Below are 24367 nucleotides of genomic sequence, written 5' to 3'. Positions count from 1 at the left end.
AATATTCCTATTCCCAGGCAGATAAATGCAAAAGACCAGAAAGTTCTCTAACAGACAAAAATACAGATGGGGACTTAATACTGCCTATGATAATGATATTTCAAATTTCTGGGGAAAGAACTGAACGTTCAGTAACTGGTATTGGGAAAAATCTGATGTTAAAAAAAGCTATGTATCTACCTTATTCCTTACACTAAAGTAAGCCCAAGTGGACCAGCTATATAAATATGAGAATATAATTCTGGGCAGGGGGAAGTGGGGGAACCAAAAAGAAATCCATCTTCATGTAGTTTATGTTCTAGAGCAGGGCTGTCCAACAGAACTTTCTGCAATGATAGAAATGCTCTGTATCTGTCCTGTCCAATACTGTGGCCACTCACTGCATGTAGCTACTGAGCATCTGAAATACATTGAGCTAGTGGACTAACAAACTGAATTTTTCATTTCACTTAAATTTAAATAGTTTAAACACACATGTGGTGAGTGGCCACTGTATTGGACAGAGTAGCTCTAGTGCACTGATTCTCCAGTGTGATTCACAAATCAGCAGCATCAGTGTTGCTGGGAACTTGTTAGAATTGCAAATTCTCAAGCCCCAGTCCAGATCATTGAATCGGAGACTCTGGGGTTGAGGCACGGGAATACGTGCTTTGACAAGCACTCCAGCTGATTCTGACACATACTATAGTTTTCAAACCAGTGATCTGGAGAGAAGAGGATAAAGAAACAGTAAATTATATAGTATACCAGATAATGATAAATGCCATGATGAAAGTAAGATAAGGAAGGAGATTAGAAAATGTCCTAACTGAAAAAATGACATTGGAAAAGAGACCTGAATGGAATGGGATACTGGGGAAAGAGTGTTCCAGGCATAGTTGACAAGTGCAAAGGCCCTGAGGCAGCAGTGTGCTCCACATGTTTAAAGAAAAACAGAAACCAGCCTGCTGGGGTAAAAACAGTAGACATGATATTAGAGTGATTTTCTTATAGATCTGGAAGGCCTGGTGAAGACTTGGGATTTTATGAAGTGAGGTAGAAAACCACAAAAGGGTTCTGAGCAGTGATGGGATCTATTTTACATTTTTAAAGGATAATATTCTGATTGCTGTATTCACAGTAGCCTGAGGTTACAAAGCTATTGCAAAAATTTAGGTGAGAGAAGCTGATAGCTTAGACTAGTCAGGTTCCAGATATATTTCATAAGGAGGTGATAGGATTAAATCGAATGCGGGAAGAAAAGGGTAAGATGACACAAGAGACAGAAGAGGAGCCAGCCAATGGGAAGAGGCCAGGATTGCAGGGACACTACCAAGTGGCAGCGTTGCTAAAAGGACTCCATAGAAGGCCTAAAATGCTCATTTAAGTTATTTGGTATGTGATATACTTACTAACCTCTCCCCGGTGACCCGCAAACCATCGCTATCGTCCTGGTAGCTTTGAGAGGGGTTAAATCAAGGAGAGAAAGGACATTTCAAAAAGTGGAGACTGGAAAATAAGAATCCAAAAAAAGGATATAAAGTCCAAGCCAGAGGTGGCGCCAAGAACATAAACCCTTGGGAATTGACAATAATATTATAAAGGGTATTTATGGAACAGGGGTTCAGGCCAATCTTTCAGAGACCTCAAAGAGCAGAATGACCTAAAGATGTTATCTGGGTTCCATTTATACCTAGATGTGAACTCCTCTCTAGCAGGACCACCTCTTAGCAGACTTTCTTCCCAGGACCTAATACAATGTAGGTCAGGGTCATTGAATGTGAATTTATAGGAACCAATGATTATTTATCTCTTAGGTAATTTTGCTTAAACATCCACGAGTTCAAACACATAGCAGATAATATGCATTTGAGATTTCTGTTCAGTGTCTGATGCATGAAAAGATGAAATTGTTGAAAGGAGATTCACATGCTTTAAAAAAAACCCACATAGGTGAGAAAACTGTTTTGCTTTTTGTTTTTTAATTAACAAACTTGACTAGTAGCACTGTTGTGTCTAAAGCCAGTATATCTTTACACAGAAGTGGGATATAAGCATTAAGTTGGGCTAAGACCTTATCCGAAAACAGCCTCAGACCAGTTCAACTGCTTGAAACATTTAATTGAAAGCTCAGCATTTGGCACCCAAAGCACAGAAGAGATGACCCTGACCTAGCGGATTCTGAGGGTGGGAATTACCGACTGGCTCTACCATAAAGGAGCTGTAACACTATAAAGGCAGGACATTAACTTTTAAGCAGGCCCTGCATGCAATGGGGCTGCTTTGGGATATTAACTAGTCACAAAGTGCTCCCACAGAACACGAAACCATCTCTTGAGTGTAGTTTAGAATTATCCACCTGAATGCCAAGTTACTTCTACCAAAAACAGCAATTTTGGTTTGAGGATAATTATCCTAAGCTGATGCACCTAACAGCAGTTGGCAAAAAGCTTTAAGCACGTGATCACCACAGGAAGGATGCTTGTTCTCCTGTTTGCTGAGGTAGGAGCATATGCCAGCAGTCTACCTGAAGCCCGAGCCGGATAATTAAAAGTTGAAAAGGATTGGCTGAATTTGTTCATTACTTCCTCATTCAAATAAGAAACAGTCTTTTCTTCCTCTATACTACCACATTACTTTCAATTTTGGTTTATTATTTAAGAGTCTGCTTTGCATTATTTACAGATTTTTTTCTCTTATGACTGCCTAGAGGGCCGATTTAAAAAAAAAAAAAAACTCTTTAGAAACTCTTCTTTGAAATGGAAGAAATCCCTATGAGATTTCCCACTCCTTATAGAAACAAACGATCCCTTGCATTAACTTCATACCTATTATCTCATTTGAGCTCACAACCACCACAAAAGCTACTCCCACTTTACGAATGAAAAAACTGTCGTTAGAGAAGTTACATAAACAGATTATGAGAAGCATAAATAGAATTAGGGTGCAGTCAGGATCAAAATGTCCTGACTCCTAATCCAGCCACATTTTAGCCTCATGATGCCATGAATCAGGAATCAGGAGAGGGTGGATGGTTTGCAACAGGCTATCTGCTATCTGCTGCAGTTTTACTTCATAGATTGATGGCATCACAAAATTACCCCCTAAAATCCTCCAGTGACCCTTCCTGCATTCATGACACATATTAAGGGTAATCTTGTCCTAGTTTTACTACTTGCTAGATAAGACAAGACTTCCCATTTTTGTGTTTTTAAGATCCACTTGGATATCAAAAATGAAAGTCATGATTCGCCAAAGAGCTTTCAGATCAGCTCCAACAACTATGTAGGTGAATTTCCAAACCCTAGAGGTGCTTAAACAAAGTCACTTACCAATAGGGTTGCAATGAAATTTATCATCCAATCTGGACACCTGAGATCGAAAGAGGGGCACTATTAGTAATTACTCTGGGATAATAGGTACAAACAGGGACTGTCATAGGAAAACGAAGATGATGATGATAAGTCTTTTTTATGACTAGGTGGATTTCAAGCATCTGATAAGGGGTTGAACCCGAATGAGTAAGATTCTGCCTTAGTATGATTCTTTAAATCTACCCCAGTATCTAATAAGGTATTTTACCCATTCTCGATACATGCTCAAAACTGAGTTGAGTTGAATTGGTTCCAGCTGTCCCTTACAAAGGCATACCAACAACCCAATTAAACTTACCAATAACAGTATAGGAACTTTTAAAACATTCTCCATTGTTACTGATGTTTATTTATCTTAAGCTAACCCACCTCCTTTAGTAATGAGTTCAGGAATGAAGCTAACCCACCTAATTCGGAATGAGTTCAGGAATGCTAACTATGCTTGTGTGCATGAGATGAAGTGGATCAGGGAGATAAAACAAATAAACCTAATCTCAAAGTTGAGAGTGCTTACTGAATTATGCAATAGGAAACATTTTGAAGAAAGTAACACACAATTTAAATTTGAAGACAATAATAGATCACGGTAGTATTCAATTGATAAAAGGTCATATCAAATACTAAAAACAGATATTTCTCAAAGCCAAAAAAAAAAGTTGAAATTCTCCACTTTAAACTCTCCTTGATCATTTATTTTGGATATCATATTTGAATCTAATTATAAACAATTACCTTTATAAAAACTGTGATTTAGGAACATACCTATTAAACATACATACATACCCCTTATAAAAAGAGAAATACCACAAATATATCTCACTGCAACTGGGACAACTCAAATATGGGCAAAGGATAAGATAAAATGTTACTGACATGAAAGTTAGAAATTATTAACAGAAAAAAAAGGCAAGTTACAAGATAGCATGTACAGTATGATGTCATATTGGCAAAAGAGGAAAAGGTTCCTATATAGGTATATGTGTAGATATACAATTGTGAGTGTGTGTGGTGTATGTCTATGTATATGTCTGTGTGAGTAAAAGGTTATATACCACAATGTTAGTAACTGTAATCTTTCTCCTTAATAATGACATGGTGTTTTAAGTATTTTTTCTGGCTTATCTGTCTTTTCCTACTTTCTGTAAGGCCCAACCATTGCATTTATAGTCATAAAAAATTAAAAGTAAAATTAGAAGGGTCATTGTTATAAGGTGTAGATGCCAGGGAAGGAAAGGGATGAGGGTGGCCCTCCTAGGACTTGGAGGGCATTTGTTAGTATTCTGTCACTGTTTCTCAAACCAGGAGAGCGATCAGCCAACAGAGGCTTACGTGCTGCCTGGCTCAGGGCAGTGGGGGAGTGCCAAAGCCTGGAGTACAGGATTCCAACTAGGTAGAAACTCAGGCAGGACTGTTACACTTAAATAACTTAACAGCTAAAATTCCAACTTTTATTTTAAGCAGGTACAATTGAAAAAGTATCTAAACCAAAATTGAAAGCATCCTTATGGAGTTCAATGTGATTATGCCATGCAACCGATTTTTAGCAGTATGTTTTTGAAATCTATTACCCTATTATATGATGTATTCATCACACATCTGTCATTTGACATTTTTCAATAAATATAAGAATGATACGAAATTCTGAAACTCTTCTGCGATCCATACTGTTCGTTGTATTACTGGTTTTTTTTTTTTTTTTGGAGAGGGGTGAGTTAAAATTGACCCACATTGATCCAGTAATTTCTTGTTGTTTCTCATAGTCTACTTTTTTCCAATAGGTGGCACTGTAGTCCATGTAAAACTCTCCCGAGCTAGTTCTCTGACCCACCCAGTGCCCTTCAAAACTCTGGTCTTAAAGGCCAGAGATGTGAGGTGACTTGCTTGACATCACATAGCAAGTTATGTAATAAACCGTAGAGCCTGAGATTTCTAACTTCAAGTTCTATGCTTTCTTTGTGTTTTTATTCCTGGTATTCTAAGATTTGCTCATATCAAAGCAAATTCATATTTATGGTATTCAGGTCATAAAATATCGTAAGTAACAGGAGAGAGAGGATGCTAATATACCCATAGAATGCTCTCCCTATAGGCTAATAAAGAGGGTTAATATCAATCTTTTATCAAATTCCCAAATGAAAACTGCTTTTAAAGTGTCCCCAGAGAAAGAAGAAAAAGGAAAAATACTTATTCAGTGAGAATGACACCTGACTATAAGGTAAGGACCTACAGTGATGTACAAACATACCTACATACTTCCTTTTTCTCTGTAGTGTCTATGCCAGTTTAGCCTATAAACTCATTTTCATTAAAAATTAACTTTTCCCAAGTACTGGTAGACACTACCACTTATGCTATTGCATAGTGTGGTACTTTCTGAGGAGCACAGCCCCTAGGCAGCTTGCCTCTAACGGTACTATTCTTTAATGCTCACTTTTAATAAGGCACAGAGCTGCTTTGCCTGGTGAAAAAAGTTGTTTACTTGACCAGCACACAGATACAAACACACACACACACACACACACACACACACACACAGAGATATACACATATACCTGTACTTCTTCCTTCAATCCAATCATTCGTAATAACAGGACACACAGAAATGCCCAAGAGTTTTCAGGCTGCCACTCAGCCATCTTCAATGTAAGTCAAGGATCACAAAGGCAAGATAACAGACATCGGGTGACTTTTGGTCACTAAAGAGGCGATATCACCAAGCTCTGGTACCAAAAGATTGGTAAGCCTGCAGAAGGCTCCTAACCTGATTCAGGATAACAAGTTTTTAGTTTGCCCCTGGGCATAAAGTCTATTACCACCTCCAATCTTATTGTGTTCCTTAATCCGAACAAGCTCTTTGGTGAAAAATCAATGTACAAACAAGTGCATTCTTCTGAAAATAATGCTGTGTGTTACATTCTTGAAAATGAAAACATTCTGAGCATATCTCTGCATGAATTGTATAAGAAGAGAGGGGAGGGCTTCCCTGGTGGCGCAGTGGTTGAGAGTCTGCCTGCCAATGCAGGGGACACGGGTTCGAGCTCTGGTCCGGGAAGATCCCACATGCCGCGGAGCAACTGGGCCCGTGAGCCACAACTACTGAGCCTGCGCGTCTGGAGCCTGTGCTCCGCAGCAAGAGTGGCCGTGACAGTGAGAGGCCCGTGCACGGCGATGAAGAGTGGCCCTCACTTGCCACAACTAGAGAAAGCCCTCGCACAGAAACGAAGACCCAACACAGCCAAAAATAAATAAATAAATTTTAAAAAAAAAAAAAAAAAAGAAGAGAGGGGATCTTTTTAAAAATCTTTCCCAAGAATACATTTTGAGAAGCAAAACTTTTCTGAACAGTTAAATGAAGCATATGATAAGTTTCTAAATATTTATTTCAGGCTCATATTGATATTATTCTCCAAAGGAGATATATATATAATACTATCAAAATAAATATAAGATACAAAGAATATTTAGACAAATTAAGAAGAGATGGTCTCAAAAAATTAAATTAGAGATCCTTCACAGTAACATATGGAACTCTGATTTAGCTAAGAAAACCTTATGCCCTTAAACTTATTTAAAATGATTCTTCTGTAGTCCCCCACTAAATTCCTGTATCATTTTGTTGAAAATTTTCCTATTCCATTTATGGTAACAAAGCCCAGAAGAAATTTAAGTTATCTATGGGTCTTCACATAGGTAGCTAACATTTTTCAGAAATAGAATAAATTTTTCTATTTGTACATTTTTGTTTTTGTTGTTATTGTTAAACGTTGGTTTTTGTTTTTGTTTTTTTAAATAACGGGGCAGCATTTGCTGCAACCTTCAAGATACCCCAAATCACACTCTTAAGATATCCTGAACCGCCTTCTGAAATATCTGGAATCACTCCTGAGATATCCAGAATCACACTCCTGAAATATTCCGAATCACACAACCACTTGTGATTATAAACATTTAATATTAAAAAAAAATTAGTCATAGTGTCTACAACTTGAGTCATTCCTGAGTGATAAACTATTAGGAACAAAGTCTCAAAATCAAATCCCCTAGTAAAAACACTGATATAAAACAAATTCTACTCTCAGAAAAGTTTTTCAGCATCAAAATTTTAAGTTTTGTTTAAATTTTTCAAACAAAATTTAAAAAGCAATCAGAATTGGGGGCATTCTTGCCTTACTCTCTACCTGAGGAAATATATTTAAGAGATTCTGGGAAAGCTACTGGGACCCATCCAAATGCCTCTTCAAGACACACCATTTAAGTTGCTACCTCCATCAACATATAAGATTTAGGGAGACAATATGCTGAATTTACTAAACGGTAAATACTACATTGCAAGAAACTGTAAAAAAAAAAAAGAAAAAGAAAGAAAGAAAAAAGTAACTGTGCTAAGCACCAAGAAGAAAAGTCATGATACCTGCATGGATCTTATGGTTTATTTAAGAAGATAAGATACACATATAAATTATAGCATAGGACAAGGTATGATTGTCCTATCAATGGTATAAAGTGTCAGAAGAGTTTGGAAGTCAGAGGTAATAGTTCATTCTGGGGAGATCAGGGAGCCTTTAAGTCAAAACTGTCACTTGAGCTACATTAACTGGATAAAATGTGGCTGGTAAGGTACTCAAGATGGAATGGCTTTCCAAAAAAAGTGTGGAGGTGGAAAAAGTAGAGTATCTGTAGAATCAAAGAGTCATACGGCTGAAGCTTAAGCTATTTAAAGGAGAGTAGTGAAGGGAAAGACTGCTTAACTCCAGAGGAAAAGAGAAGAAGGTGGCCCAGTGTCCAGGCTTGTTAGCTTGGACTTCCTTACTTTGTTGAATTGCCATCCCTACAGTCTTTTATCAAAGCGAGTGCCACAAACAGAGGGATGTTTTAGTCAGATTAACCTGAGGGTGGGGAATGAAAGGAGAGCGCCCAGGGTTAAGGAAAACAGTTCTCAGAAGAGAATGGTGGAAGTCACTATGTGCCAGGCACTGATAAGTATTTCATTTAATCCCAACAACAATTCAGTTATAAAACATTTTTTATAGATAAGAAAACTGAAGCAATTCAACAACAGTTGGTGGCCCAGAAACAAAAAGCTGACTGATGGAAAATTACTCCAGTTTAGGAACCTGGAAGGCAAACATGCTGGAAGGTCAAAAGGATGGGGAAAATCTAGGGTCCTTGTAAGTACAAATGTGGTAGAAATGACTGATGCAGAATCCAGGTCAAATATGAAGAAAAATGCAGCAACAGGAAGAGAAATCATCAATTAGACTTCATAAGGAGGATGAAGAACAAATCCAATTAAGAAAGAGAAAGTGGATAAGCTAGACTCAAAAAAGTTGTGTCAAAGAGAGGACCTAAGATCTCAGTATTGGATCAGCTTCAAAGTGGTAAGATACCACGGTCCAGGTGGACAGGGGATGTACACTATGGATGTATTTTCCCAGAGTCAAGGAAACAGAAGAAAAGTTAGCTCAGGGTAGCATGTGGAAAAGTTTAAAGTAATTATGATGGGTGACAGGATAGAGGGGAAACCCGTGATTCTAATACTGAAGTCCCTGAGGTTTAAAAACAAACAAACAAACAAAAGAACCCAGAAGGCTGATAGTAGAGAAGATGGCAATATAAACAGATGACTGGTATATTCAAGATGAAATTTTGAGGAGTATTGATAATGAAACCATCGTTACCTGTCAGCATCAGTGAAGAACAAGGAAAAAATACTGACTTTTAAAAAAAATTACCTTGAATTCAGGGAACATAAGAGGAATTGCCTTTATTACCCCAGCCACATCCATTACCATTATTACTTTAAAACCAGGGTAATGGTGTGATTTCAAGGATTGAAGATGATGCGATGGCCACTGTGTCTAACTTACAAGATGCCTTCCTCCCTCAGAAGAGGCAAAACCCACTTGCATCTAAGGTGGACACCCACCAAGGTCAGTCACAGGGTTCTCAACCTCCTAAATATGGTTCAATGGGTCATCTCCAAAACTACTTCCAATACCAAATAAATGGCAAAGTGCAACTGACTTAAATTTAATGAGAATTTAATACACAATACTATGTATTGTTTGCTAATGCTGAACTTTTTTATTTTCATGAACTTTCAATAATTCATAAAGTTGTACATAATCTTAAGAATAAATCTCAAGATTAAGGTTATCTTGAATAAATTTCATCTAGGTAAAACCACATTGCAAAAATGCAGTACTCAATATGTTGCCTGCTTATTCTTTCGTTCTACACACACATATATACATACACATACACATGCAATACTAAGGTCAAAATAGCTTAAATTTCTAAATCAGGACTCTGGATAACAAACGGGTAGTTGAAGGTGAAAGGTGGAACAAGACCCAGTGTACAACTTATGTAACTTTCCACTTCAAAATGAAATGGAAAATTACACTTGGCTTTATTCCATTTTTCCAATTTTTATTCAGGTATTAAAAATATCAGTCTCCTGGGCTTCCCTGGTGGCGCAGTGGTTGAGAGTCCGCCTGCCGATGCAGGGGACACGGGTTCGTGCCCCGGTCCGGGAAGAACCCACATGCCACGGAGCGGCTGGCCCCTGAGCCATGGCCGCTGGGCCTGCACGTCCGGAGCCTGTGCTCCGCAACGGGAGAGGCCACAAGAGTGAGAGGCCCGCGTACCGGGCAGGGGGGGGAAAAAAAAAAATCAGTCTCCTAAATCACATATTCCCTTCTCGCTGGATTAATGTTTAATTCTATGTTTCTATTAAATTTATCCACATTTTAAATAACTTTATTAAATCATTCAATGATGTGAAAAATCCTGCTAGTTTTACAGATTTATCTGTTTTGATAAATAAAAGAGTATTACCTTTTAAGAGTAGTTAATAACTTCTGCAAAGTCAAATTTGGAGAAGCGGCTTAAAAGAGAAAGAATAATTTGGAAGGGAAGGGAAAGAGTTTTCTTATGGGTCCCTGGCTTGCTTTGTAAGTTTGAATTAGAAAATCAATAAAACTGATGACTGTTCCTCTGGAAAAGGCTATTAAAAAAAAAATTTTTTTTAAATGACTAACAAAATATAAAATAGTTCCAAATTCCAAGAGTCACTTCACTGGGATTGTGGAATTCATAGATTTGATATTTAAAGCATTGTTATAAAAATTTTAATACCTTTTAGCATTTACTTTTTTAATAGATAAGTAAACTGAGTGATGAAAAAAGTATCTGCCAAAGAAAAAAATCAAGAAGTCTACAACAGAGGGTTTCAATTACAGAAGAAGAAAGGGAAGTCCTGGTATTTCCTTCACTCCATCGTACCTGCCATGAACAGTAGTAGATTTGATAATATCCCCAGGTAGAACGACCAAGAGTTCAATATCTTTATCTATCGTGTTTTCTTTCTGTTCCATGATAAAAGCAGAAGATTCTACAGAATCATCAACTGAAGAGGCATCAAGGTATTTGGTCTCAGCTGGAGGAAGCGGTGCCTTGGCTTTTGGTTTTCTCCTAAAACAAAAACAAAACAGAGAATAAAATATACATATTTTAAAAATAATTTGCTAATAGGATCTCATTTAATAAAAACACAAAATGTGTGTATGTATGTTTTTCATACCTAGGGAAAAAAAAATGCACTAAAATGTTAACTGTTAGCTTACTAGGGATGATGGAATTAAGTAAACTTTTTTCCTGCCTTTTAAAAATCAGCATATTTGTTTGTTTTCAACAATATGCTTGCATTACTTGGCAGTACAAAGAAACATGGTAACAAAAGAGATCTGAGGGCTTCCCTGGTGGCGCAGTGGTTGAGAGTCCGCCTGCCGATGCAGGGGACACGGGTTCGTGCCCTGGTCCGGAAAGATCCCACATGCTGCGGAGCGGCTGGGCCCGTGAGCCATGGCCGCTGAGCCTGCGCGTCCAGAGCCTGTGCTCCGCAACGGGAGAGGCCACAACAGTGAGAGGCCCACATACTGGAAAAAAAAAAAAAAAAGAGATCTGATATCGGCCTTCATTAAATTCAATTAATGTGTGTTCACTACAGCGAAGCAAAAGTACTGCATTTTCTTTGGTGGAACAAATTATAAAAATTCTTACTGTCCTAGGATGGAAATCAGTATCTCATTTCCACACCTCCTAATACCTCTTACCTTTGTGCCTCTCATTCTATTTGTTTCCAATCTAGTGTATTCTGCCTCTCTAACCAGATTAAACTCTACCTATGCTTCAAAATCTAGCTGAAAACACCCTCCTACCACCCCCCTATATCAAGTGTCTCTCTATAAGGCACATACAACAGATTCCACAAATGTAACATTTTTCCCATTTTTTTTCTCCTGGGTACCAGTTTCATCTCTCTGCCTACATTTATTACTCCCTGTAAGAAAGAAGCATGCTGTATTTCCCACCGTGCTTAGCAATGAACAGTGAACTGTGATTGGTTATTTGATAAAGTATATTTCTATTTCAATAAAAAATGTTACAAATAATTTTTCTAATAAATATGTTTCAGTGTCACTTACTAGGACAACCCCTTAACTGATTTATAACAGAAACAGTAGTAGACATTCTACACATGGCCAATTCAATGCTTTGATGATTCCTAGGCAAAAATAAAAACCATGCAAAATAAAAGGCCTTCTTTGTAAGTAAATACGTAACATCCAGCCATTAAGTATTTTCAAAATTTAAGGTCTTACAAATCCAAGCACGTTTGTGCACTCGGCATCATGAAAAAACAGAAACAAGGTTCCTACATTAATTTTCTAAAATAATAGGCCTTTAATTTTTAGGAGTATAACTGCAAAGTTATATTACACTTTAGAAAATATTTCTTTTACAATAGTGACAAAAATGAATTTTTAGAAGTGTTTCAATAAATATAACAAGTTTATAAAATCTATATGAAGAAAAACGTTATCCAATTTCCAAATGTTTTTAATCTGCCCAAATCAACTACTCATCTATTCAACAAACATTTATCCTGTAACAGACAACCATGTAGCAGATTCAGCTAAACACTGGGGATGTAAAGACAGTAAGACCCAGTTCTCCTTCCCCAAAAGGACTGAAAGATATATACAAAATTAGAATAAATTTTGATGATTGTTCTGATACAGGTACAGCTGCAGATGGTACAGCTGCAGCTCATAGGAAGAGAAACTTTCCTAGGAATCCAGAAATGTTTGACAAGATGGGAAACATGAGTTGGGTTTGGGGGAATGAATAGAAACTCACAGGAAAAGACAAGAAATAATTGATATTTTAGGCAAAGGAAAGCAAATCAAGCCATGAAAGAAAGTGGTACTTCTCAGAATTGAAGAGTTTGGTAAAATTCCACAGAAAAGTCAAAGGAGAAGAGAAATCAGTGAATCTATGAAAAAGCTTTTATAAATTAAGAGAATTCAGCAAGGTGGCTTGGCACAAAATGATACATGCCGGCATCAATAGCCTATGTAACCATAAGCAAAACCTAGTCAAAGTATAATGAAAGAAAACACTTCTTTTACAGTAGCAACCAAAATAAATTTTAAAAAATTATTACAATAAATACAACAAGAATTTTGCAAAATGTATATGAAGAAAATCTTAAATGCCAAATAGTCAGCTTGGATCTCCTCTCCCTTAGGCTCCAGATTTATAAATGCAATGCCTACTTGACATCTGGACTAAGATGACTAACTGGAATCTCCAGCTAAACTTCCAATTCCTCTTCCCATCTCCTCCAAACCAAATGTTTTCCTCTCCAAGTCTTCCCATCTCAGTAAATCTCAATTCTTTTTTTTTTTTTTTTTTTTTTTTTTTTGCGGTACACGGGCCTCTCACTGTTGTGGTCTCTCCCGTTGCGGAGCACAGGCTCCGGACGCGCAGGCTCAGCGGCCATGGCTCACGGGCCCAGCCGCTCCGCGGCAATGTGGGATCCTCCCGGACCGGGGCACGAACCCGTGTCCCCTGCATCGGCAGGCGGACTCTCAACCACTGCGCCACCAGCGAAGCCCTAGTAAATCTCAATTCTTTCAGGTGCTTGGGCCAAAAATCTCCTCTCTCACACACATACAATCCAATCCCTTGACAAACTCTGCCAGCTCTATATTATAAATAGACCCAGAATCCATCAACAACCTTGATTACCAAACACCTCTGTTCAAGCTGCTAAGTGGTCTTCCTGCTCCCAACCTTGTCACTTTACACTTTATTCTCAACATAGCAGCTGGAGTGATGCTCTTAAAATGTTAAGTTTGATCACAGAACTTCCTTTCCCACCCTCCGACGGCTTCCGACCTCAGCCAAAATAAGATCTGGAGTTTGATAATCTGTCGTCCCTTACTTCTAGCCTCTCCAAGCTCCCCTGTCCCACTTTCGCCCTAGGCTCACTGCACTCCGATCCTATGACTCTTGCCTTTTCCTTGAACACACTTAGGACAATTCCTACTCAGGTTCCTCTGCAGAGTCTGTTCCTGACCTTAAGATTAACACCTCTACTTCTCTGCCTTACTTTTGTCTGAGGGCTTGTCAGGGCAACTAACATACTTTTTTATCCTGTCTCCTTCCATTAGAGTAATTAATCCCATGAGTATAGGTTCTTGTCTCCACCGCCTGGTGTCACACATACTTGCTAACGTATAAAATCTCTAGAATAATGTCTGCCACATGGTAGGCACTCATATTTACTGAATGAATGCATTCAGTGAATACTTCCCACAAAGATGAGGTACGTAAGCACGTAACTGGGAAGGAAAAAAGGTCTTACCACCAAGGTACTCAGAATTAGCTGTGTCAGGTTTTAGAAACTGATTATGTTTTATTTTTAAGAAGATGAGTGTTGAAAACTATACACTGGACTTACTAGCAAGGAATAACTGGGAACCTTAGGGCTTTAGAAGAGTTTCACAAGGAAGGTCAGAAGACAAGCCCAGCCACCATGCGCAGGTAGGTAAAGCATCAAGAACAACCTTGCCCACAAAATGGACTTGGCTTTCAAGAGAAGTGGTACCATAGAAGGTCTGATAGGCACCTCCTGCTGCTACCATCACCTCCTCATCTCCTGCTTTCATCACTGAAGGCACCTTTCCATCTCCAAGTTTTGCTCCCCCGAGTCACCGTTTGAATGCCCTTCCCATTCTCTCTGCCTTTACCTATATTACCTATCCTTCGAGGTTCATATTGAATCACAATTCCTTGGTACATTATCCCTGTCTATTGCACACCGCAATGAACTCTAACAGTTTTAATGTGCTTATATGTATGACTGTCTTATTTCCTAAGGTACTTTGAGTCTTATGATGAAAATCCATCTTATAAGTTTATTTATTTATTTATTTATGGCTGCATTTGGGTCTTCGTTGCTGTGCGCGGGCTTTCTCTAGTTGTGGCGAGTGGGGGCTACTCTTCATTGCACGCAGGCTTCTCACTGTGGTGGCTTCCCTTGTTGCGGAGCACAGGCTCTAGGCACACGGGCCTAGAGTAGTTGTGGCACACGGGCTCAGTAGTTGTGGTTCGTGGGCTCTAGAGCTCAGGCTCAGTAGTTGTGGCGCACGGGCTTAGTTGCTCCGCGGCATGTGGGATCTTCCCGGACCAGGGCTCAAACCCGTGTCCCCTGCATTGGCAAGCGGGTTCTTAACCACTGTGCCACTAGGGAAGCCCCAAAAACCCATCTTAAATTACTAAAGGTAAACCAACTTAAAAAAAAGGAAAGCAGAACAAAGCATTTGCTGAAATATTACTTACATGGAACTTCTATTAAGAACATCTTAGTGTTCTCTATTATTATAATAAAGCATTTGTCACCTTTGGTCCTGAAAATTGGAAAGCATATTGGGAATCAAACCAAGATCCTTCCACAGTGAATTAGAAATCCAACAGGGAAGATGCAATATGTAAGTAATTAAACAACATATACAAAGCAAAAAAACGAAGTGTCATAAAACAGATGGGTAACCTTGAAGACTCAGAGCAATGAGAGCAAGCTAAAATGAGCTCTTTGGGGATGGGAAGGCAGGTATTAAGGTAACTTCAAAGAAAAAAGGGACTCAGTTCTTGAAAGAATAGTAGTATTCAGGAGGAAGAGCCTGTAGGATCATTTATATGTTGGTTCCCGACTGCGATCCATTTACATTAAATTCAGGGATGTGTCTATCCAGTCAAAGTTTGCTCACTACATGGTATAGTCTAGTGAAAAGAATACCAGGCAGAGGCCTGGATTTGGCCTGAATCCTAAGTAGATTTAAGACTTTGTTAACTTACTTGATCTCTTACTCACCAGCAAAAGCTTTAAAATACCTTTTACCTACTCACATCTCTCCCAATTTTTTACATTTCTTAGTTGAGATGCTTGGAAACGATAACAAAATTAAATTAAATGTCCCCCAAAGCCAAAAGTACAGTGAAAATAATCAAAGCTTTTAACATAATCTAAGCATAGGAAATTCTGGTAAAGCAGAGTAATACATCAACATGCAATAACAACTGTAGTTTACGGCTTAGACGAACGCTAGTTTTCATTAATATATTAAAAATGCAGTAACTGCCATTGAAGTCCCCCCACCCTTTTAAATGGGAATGATGTTTGGGCCAGTTTCCTGCTCAAGGGATTTCCACATAAGCTCCTCAGAGGCCACTACCTTCAACAGTTACAGCAACAAATTTTACACAAGGGTGGTGGAGAGAAGGTTATACGGAAAAGATATTTGAGATAGAAAACTTTTCTGTGTCAACACAAAAATTCACTAATCAAGCCCTAAAAATAACAAGCCACAGTAAATTATCATTTAGGTAAAGCGTTGTTTTATTCATGAAAATTATCTCAATATTATATTCAACGTTCATAACGAAAATTAAGGTACGATTTCCACGTTATGCAATAACTGATCTTTAAAATAGCCAAACTTAATTTTAACAGAGAATTCAAATTACCATTTGAATGGTATCCTGCTACCACTACTGATTGATTTTTTTATCACTTGATCTGCAAAGCACTTCAAAATCATGTGTCCACTGTAATCATCACTCCATCCCTGTCAATATTAATATCCTTAAAATAAATGAAAAGGAATAAAAGAGACGCTCAGCAAAACAACAGAAATCTACTCAAATACCTCTACTTTGTTTGAAAGAAAAAAATCTTTCAATTGTATGTGAGATATATCAATACTTGCATCCTTAATAAGCTACAAGTCCAATGGGCTCTCATCTGTTTGCTTTATTTATATAGTATCCTCATAGATTCAGAGAAATACTATACAAAAATACAGCTTTGATATTAAAGACAAAATAAAAGAATGGAATTATAAGTCTTAAAACAATAAGTTTTTAAAGTATCACATTCTAATGACCAAAAAGAAATTTAACAGCCACCCTCTCTCAGTACAGAGGGCTATCAAACATTAGATGCATCATGGTAAGTGTTGACAAGACAGTCCTTCGAAGTACAGTATCTGGCAATGTTTTGATGGTTCCTACCTTACGCATTTCAAGTATAAAGTGGAGATCAGTTCTTCAAAACAATTTCTTAGTGTGTCTCTCCGGGTTTAATGAGACAAGAGATTATATTAAACAAAAATCTGTCCCAATGGTGGGCATAACATTGTGCTATGTGCTTGAGGGAATGCAATTAAGAACAAAAGGTCCCTTTTCTTGATGAGCCTTATATTTAATCAAAGTAAATATATCTAAGTGGCTTTAAAAGATAAGCAGTGACAAAAGGCAACAAGGGGAGTCCCAAGGCATTATATGACTCTTAACAGACATTTCTCTTGTCAAGGTCACCAATCATCTATGTGTGTTCAAATCTAATAGATAATTATATATCTCATCTCACATTGAGTAAGCGCCTAAATTCCAATAAGGACACACTTCACAGCTGCTCAAGCCCTCTGCTTGGGATTCTCTTCCCTTGGCTTTGTGTGACAATACAACCTACTGTTTTCCTCCTTCTTTACTGCCACTCCTCAGTCTCAACGCCCTTATCTCTTTGTCTGATTTCTAAGTGTCGAGGCCACCCCAGGGCTCCTTGTCTGCCCCCTTCTCTTCTCTTCTACAATCCTCAGGCCCAAGTAATTTCATGAAATTCCATGGCTTTAAATACCATCTGCAAGTTGATAACTCTCAAATTCACATCTCCAACCCTGACCTGTTTATTGAGTTCTGACTTATATGCCCAATAATCTCATGGTCTTTGCCATTTGAATGTCCCATAGGTATCTCAGAATCAAAACTCTTGTGTCTCCTCTCTACCCCCAATTCTCATCCAAGCGTCCCCCCAGTCCCCCCCCCCAACCCTGGGAATGGCTCCACAGTAACCACCTTGTTAACTCAAGCAAAAATTCTAGGCATATTTTAATTCCTCTCTATGCCTATCTCCTATTTCCAATTCATTTTCAAGTCTTGTGGGCTTTTCGCTCTAAAACACATCCTGAACCTGTATACTTTTCACCAGTTCCTCTGCTACCACCCTGGCAATTAAGCTATCAGCTCTTGATTGGACTGTTCCAACAGCCTCCTGACTTGTCTCCCCGCTTGCGGCTCTTGTCCCTTAAAATGTATTATTCTCTGCAGTAGTCAAGAGTGATCTTTTTTTTTTTTAATATATTTATTTTTACTTATTTATTTTTGGCTGCACTGGGTCTTCAGTGCTGCACGTGGATTTTCTCTAGTTGTGACAACCGGGGGCTACTCTTCATTGTGGTCACGGGCTTCTCACTGCGGTGGCTTCTCTTGGTGCAGAGCACGGGCTCTAGGCATGCAGGCTCTAGTAGTTGTGGCGCATGGGCTCAGCAGTTGTGATTCACGGGCTCTAGAGCGCAGGCTCAGAAGTTGTGGCGCACGGGCTTAGTTGCTCCGCGGCACGTAGGATCTTCCTGGAGCAGGGCTTGAACCCGTGTCTCCTGCACTGGCAGGCAGATTCTTAACCACTGAGCCACCAGGGAAGCCCAAGAGTGATCTTTTAAATATGTAAATCAGACCACGTCACATCTCTGACCCTTCACTGGTCTCCCAACACATCGAGAATAAAACCAAATTCCTGTTCTTGGTTTGCAAAGCCCTAGATGAGCCAGCCTGGTGGTTCTCAAAGTGTGATTTCAGAGCACCACCTGGGACCTTGTTAGAAATGCAAATTCTCAGGCCCTATCCCGGACCTAAATAATAAGAAACACAGAGGGTAAAGCCCTGCAATGCACCTTCAACAAAATTCTCCAAGAGCTTCTGATGCATGCTAACGTCTAAGAAATCACTGAGCCAGCCCCTGCCAACCTCCCTTCTATTTACACAGTTGCAACTCCCTATATAATTCACACTGGCCTTCCTTCCCTTCCTTCACATCTGAGGGACTTGCAGAGCTGCTCCCTCTGCCCCAACTGTTTTCACCACAGAATTTCAAACTGCCTGCTCCTTCAGCTCATCCAGACAGCAGATCAAATGTGTCCTCCTTGTATAGTGGTTCTCCGACCACTGAAAAGGGGGGGCCAACACCTAGCCCCACCCATCTCAGCCGACGCTTCACCCAGTGGTGCTCAAATTTGGCTACACAATGGACTCACCTGAGGACTTTCATAAAATGCTGAGGTTCAGGCCCCACACCCGGAAATTCTGATTTACTGGCTATGGGAATTTTAAAATCTCCCCAAGCAATTCTAAAGTGCAGCCAAGTTTGAGAACCACTAGTCTAGTACAACGCCTGACAGATAGTAGGTATTCAATGAGAGTTAATGATTTACTTTCCTAAGAACTCTGTAATGTCTGAAACACTGCCAGAAGGTTGCTACTTAGGTCAATCAAGTTCGTGTAAATTCAGAAAGTTCTCAGAATCGCTCAATGTAACAATCTTAAAAGTAGTCCCACAGTATAATAATAACTTTTCCAAATTTAAATTCCCATTATATATATTTTTTTACATCCCAACTTAGCTTTATATGGTTAGCATTTTTACAAACATCGCATTGCTTCTTTTTTTAAATTTTATTTATCTCTTTATAAGCAGGTTCTTATTAATCTATTTTATACATATTAGTGTGTATATGTCAACCCGAATCTCCCAATTCATCCCACCCCGCCCCCCGCTTCCCCCCCTTGTTGTCCATACGTTTGTTCTCTACATCTCTGTCTCTATTTCTGCCTTGCAAACCAGTTCAACTGTACCATTTTTCTAGATTCCACATATATGTGTTAATATACGATATCTGTTTCTCTCTTTCTGACTTACTTCACTCTGTATGACAGTCTCTAGGTCCATCAACATTTCTAAAAATGACCCAATTGCGTTCCTTTTTATGGCAGAGTAATATTCCATTAAATATATGTACCATTTCTTCTTTATTCATTCATCTTTTGATGGGCATTTATGTTGCTTCCATGACCTGGCTACTGTAAATAGTGCTGCAATGAACATTGGGGTGCATGTGTCTTTTTGAATTATGGCTTTCTCTGGGTATATGCCCAGTAGTGGGATTACTGGGCCATATTTTTAGTTTTTTAAGGAATCTCCGTACTGTTCTCCATAGTGGCTGTATCAATTTACATTCCCACCAACAGTGCAAGAGGGTTCACTTTTCTCCACACCCTCTCCAGCATTTGTTGTTTGTAGATTTTCTGATAATGCCCATTCTAACTGGTGTGAGGTGGTACCTCATTGTAGTTTTGATCTGCATTTCTCTAATAATTAGTGATGTTGAGCATCTTTTCATGTGCTTCTTGGTCATCTGTATGTCTTCTTTGGAGAAATGTCTGTTTAGATCTTCTGCCCATTTTTTGATTGGGTTGTTTGTTTTTTTACTATTGAGCTGCATGAGCTATTTATATATTTTGGAGATTAATCCTTTGTCCGTTGATTTGTTTGCAAATATCTTCTCCCATTCTGAGGGTGGTCTTTTTGTCTTGTTTATAATCTCCTTTGCTGTGCAAAAGCTTTCAAGTTTCATTAGGTCCCATTTGTTTATTTTTGTTTTTATTTCCATTACTCTAGGAAGTGGGTCAAAAAAGATCTTGTTGTGATTTATGTCCAAGAGTGTTCTTCGTATGTTTTCCTCTAAGAGTTTTATAGTGTCCAGTCTTATATTTAGGTCTCTAATCCATTTTGAGTTTATTTTTGTGTATGGTGTTAGGGAGTGTTCTAATCTCATATTTTTACATGTACCTGTCCAGTTTTCCCAGCACCACTTATTGAAGAGGCTGTCTTTTCTCCATTGTATATCCTTGCTTCCTTTGTCATAGATTATTTGACTATAGGTGCATGGGTTTGTCTCCGGACTTTCTATCCTGTTCCATGGAACTATATGTCTATTTTTGTGCCAGTACCATATTGTCTTGATTACTGGAGCTTTGTAGTAGAGTCTGAAGTCAGGGAGTCTGATTCCTCTAGCTCCGTTTTTTTCCCTCAAGACTGCTTTGGCTACTCAGGGTCTCTTGGGTCTCCACACAAATTTTAAGATTTTTTGTTCTAGTTCTGTAAAAAATGCTACTGGTAATTAGATAGGGATTGCATTGAATCTGTAGATTGCTTTGGATAGTATAGTCATTTTCACAATATTGATTCTTCCAATACAAGAACATGGTATATGTCTCCATCTGTTTGTGTCATCTTTGATTTCTTTCATCAGTGTCTTATAGTTTTCTGCATACAGGTCTTTTGTCTCCTTAGGTAGGTTTATTCCTAGGTATTTTATTCTTTTTGTTGCAACGGAGAATGGGATTGTTTTCTTAATTTCTTTCTGATCTTTTGCTGTTAGTGTATAGGAATGCAAGAGATTTCAGTGCATGAATTTTGTATCCTGCAACTTTACCAAATTCATTGATTAGCTCTAATAGTTTTCTGGTGGCATCTTTAGGATTATCTGTGTAAAATATCATGTCACCTGCAAACAGTAACAGTTTTACTTCTTCTTCTCCAATTTTGATTCCTTTTATTTCTTTTTCTTCTCTGATTGCCGTGGCTAGGACTTCCAAAACTATGTTAAGTAATAGTGGTGAGAGTGGACATCCTTGTCCTCTTCCTGATCTTAGAGGAAATACTTTCAGTTTTTCACCTTTGAGAATGATGTTGGCTGTGGGTTTGTCATATATGGCCTTTATTATGTCGAGGTAGGTTCCCTCTATGCCCACTTTCTGGAGTTTTTATCATAAATGGGTGCTGAACTTTGTCAGAAGCTTTTTCTGCATCTATTGAGATGATCACATGAGTTTTATTCTTCAATTTGTTAATATTGTGTATCACATTTGGATTCTGCTTGCTAGTATTTTGTTGAGGATTTTTGCATCTATATTCATCACTGATATTGATCTGTAATTTTCTTTTTTTGCAATATCTTTGTCTAGTTTTGGTATCAGGGTGATGGTGGCCTCGTAGAATGAGTTTGGAAGTGTTCCTTCCTCCGCAATTTTTTGGAAGAGTTTGAGAAGGATGGGTGTTAGCCCTTCTCTAAATGTTTGATAGAATTCACCTGTGAAGCCATCTGGTCCTGGACTTTTGTTTTTTGGAAGATTTTTAATCACAGTTTCAATTTCATTACTTGTGATTGGTCTGTTCATATTTTCTATTTCTTCCTGGTTCAGTCTTGGAATGTTATACCTTTCTAAGCATTTGTCCATTTCTTCTAGGTTGTCCAATTTATTGGCATAGAGTTTCTTGTAGTAGTCTCTTACGATGTTTTCTATTTCTGTGGTGTCCTTTGTAACTTCTCCTTTTTCATTTCTAATTTTATTGATTTGAGTCCTCTCTCTTTTTCTTGATGAATCTGGCTAATGGTTTATCAATTTTGATTATCTTCTCAAAGAACCAGCTTTTAGTTTTATTGATCTTTGCTATTGTTTTGTTTCTATTTCATTTATTTCTGCTCTGATCTTCATGATTTCTTTCCTTCTACTAACTTTGGGTTTTGTTCGTCTTTCTCTTGTTCCTTTAGGTGTAAGGTTAGATTGTTTGAGATTTTTCTTATTTCTTGAGGTAGGCTTGTATTGCTATAAACTTCCCTCTTAGAACTGCTTTTGCTGCATTCCATAGGTTTTGGATCGTCATGTTTTCATTGTCATTTGTCTCCAGGTATTTTTTGATTTCCTCTTTGATTTCTTCAGTGATCTCTTGGTTATATAGTAACTTACTGTTTAGCCTCCATGTGTTTATGTTTTTTACCGGTTTTCCCCTGTAATTGATTTCTAATCTCACAGCATTGTGGTTGGAAAAGATGCCTGATAGGATTTCAATTTTCATAAATATACCAAGGCTTGATTTGTGACCCAAGATGTGATCTATCCTGGGCTTTCCCATGTGGTGCCGCCTCCTGCTTGGCCCTGCTGTTGGCTTCCTCCTCCCCAGTCTTCCCTCAGCCCGCACACCAGCCAGCTCTGTTATGGTGACCCACAGCCCCAGCATCATGATTAGTGATGATGAACCAGGTTATGACCTAGATTTATTTTGTATACCTAATCATTATGCTGAGGACTTGGAAAAGGTGTTTATTCCTCATGGACTAATTATGGACAGGACCAAATGGCTGGCTCAAGATGTGATGAAAGAGATGGGAGGCCATCACATCGTGGCCCTCTGTGTGCTCAAGGGGGGCTATAAATTCTTTGCTGACCTGCTGGATTACATCAAAGCACTAAACAGAAATAGTGATAGATCTATACCTGTGACTGTAGATTTTATCAGACTGAAGAGCTATTGTAATGACCAGTCAACAGGTGACATAGAAGTAATTGGTGAAGATGATCTCTCAACTTTCACTGGAAAGAATGTCTTGATTGTTGAAGATATAATTGACACTGGCAAAACAGTGCAAACCTTGCTTTCCTTGGTCAAGCAGCATAATCCAAAGCTGGTCAAGGTTGCAAGCTGGCTGGTGAAAAGGACCCCTCAAAGTGTTGGATATAAACCAGACTTTGCTGGATTTGAAATTCCAGACAAGTTTGTTGTAGGATATGCCCTTGACTGTAATGAATACTTCAGGGATCTGAATCATGTTTGTGTCATTAGCAAAACTGGAAAAGCAAAATACAAAGCCTAAGATGAGAGTTCAAGTTGAGTTTGGAAATATCTGTAGTCCCATTGAAATCACCAGGAAAATGATCAGATGTTCTAGTTCTGTGGCCAGCTACTTAGTAGAGCTTATTGCATGTATCTTCTAAGAATTTTATCCGTTTTGCATTTTAGAAAGGCCAGTTGCTGCATTCCTGAACTCTTTATTTGCACTAGGAGCCTGTAGACTATCAGTTCCCTTTGGGTGGATTGTTGTTTGACGTGTGAATGAAAAATCTCTTAAACCACACCACTACTGAATGAAAATATTGAAATTGTACCTGTAAGAAACATTGACAGAGAAGAACATATTAGTTTTTTAACTGGTATTTTAATTTTTATATATTCAGGAAAGAACAGAAGTGACTGAATATTGTTAATTAAACCACTGTGTGTTTAGAAAAGAAGCAGTCAGTTTCATGTCAGTGACAGCATTGAGAGGTATCCTTATGTTGGATAAACCATATGTCCTGGAGTTATTTTAGTAGGTTTCAGTAGTATTAACTGCATTTTCCCACTTGTTCAGATTATTTCTGGCAAATCTTTGTCAACAGTTCCTTTTAAATACAGGTAAATAAGTTCTAAAAACCTACCACTTTTTGAAGTCTTCAATGTAAAAATGCTTAAATAAAGGCTGTCTCTTTATTTATTTTTTTTTAAATTAATTAAGTTATTTATTTTTGGCTGTGTTGGGTCTCCGTTTCTGTGAGAGGGCTTTCTCTAGTTGCGGCGAGCAGAGGCCACTCTTCATCGCGGTGCGCGGGCCTCTCACTGTCGTGGCCTCTCTTGCTGCGTAGCACAAGCTCCAGACGCACAGGCTCAGCAGTTGTGGCTCACGGGCCCAGTTGCTCCGCGGCATGTGGGATCCTCCCAGACCAGGGCTCGAACCCGTGTCCCCTGCATTGGCAGGCAGGTTCTCAACCACTGAGCCACCAGGGAAGCCCAAGGCTGTCTCTTTAAAAGATAAAAAAGAAAGATGTGATCTCTCCTGGAGACTGTTCCATGTGCATTTGAGAAGAAAGTGTAATCTGCTGTTTTTGGA

At 38.6% G+C, this 24367-nt stretch overlaps 1 protein-coding gene and 1 pseudogene across 7 annotated transcripts in view; one reads left to right on the top strand and one right to left on the bottom strand.

Annotated features, from left to right (window-relative positions):
* COBLL1 (cordon-bleu WH2 repeat protein like 1) overlaps nt 1-24367 on the bottom strand; it is a 161591-nt gene that overhangs the window by 53009 nt on the left and 84215 nt on the right. For 6 of the 7 annotated variants that reach the window (XM_060016660.1, XM_060016661.1, XM_060016662.1 and 3 more), the window contains one exon: nt 10641-10829. In XM_060016660.1, coding sequence (XP_059872643.1) covers nt 10641-10829 — 189 coding nt within the window. Of the gene's footprint in view, nt 1-3311; nt 3352-10640; nt 10830-24367 lie in introns of those variants that run through there. The other variant, XM_060016666.1, reaches the window with a different exon arrangement.
* LOC132428149 (hypoxanthine-guanine phosphoribosyltransferase pseudogene) lies at nt 22515-23608 on the top strand (annotated as a pseudogene).

The sequence above is a fragment of the Delphinus delphis genome, chromosome 7 (assembly GCF_949987515.2).
Source record: "Delphinus delphis chromosome 7, mDelDel1.2, whole genome shotgun sequence".
Classification (NCBI taxonomy): Eukaryota; Metazoa; Chordata; class Mammalia; order Artiodactyla; family Delphinidae; genus Delphinus; species Delphinus delphis.
Note: the sequence above shows the minus strand (reverse complement) of the source record. Positions and strands in the feature narration are given on the sequence as shown.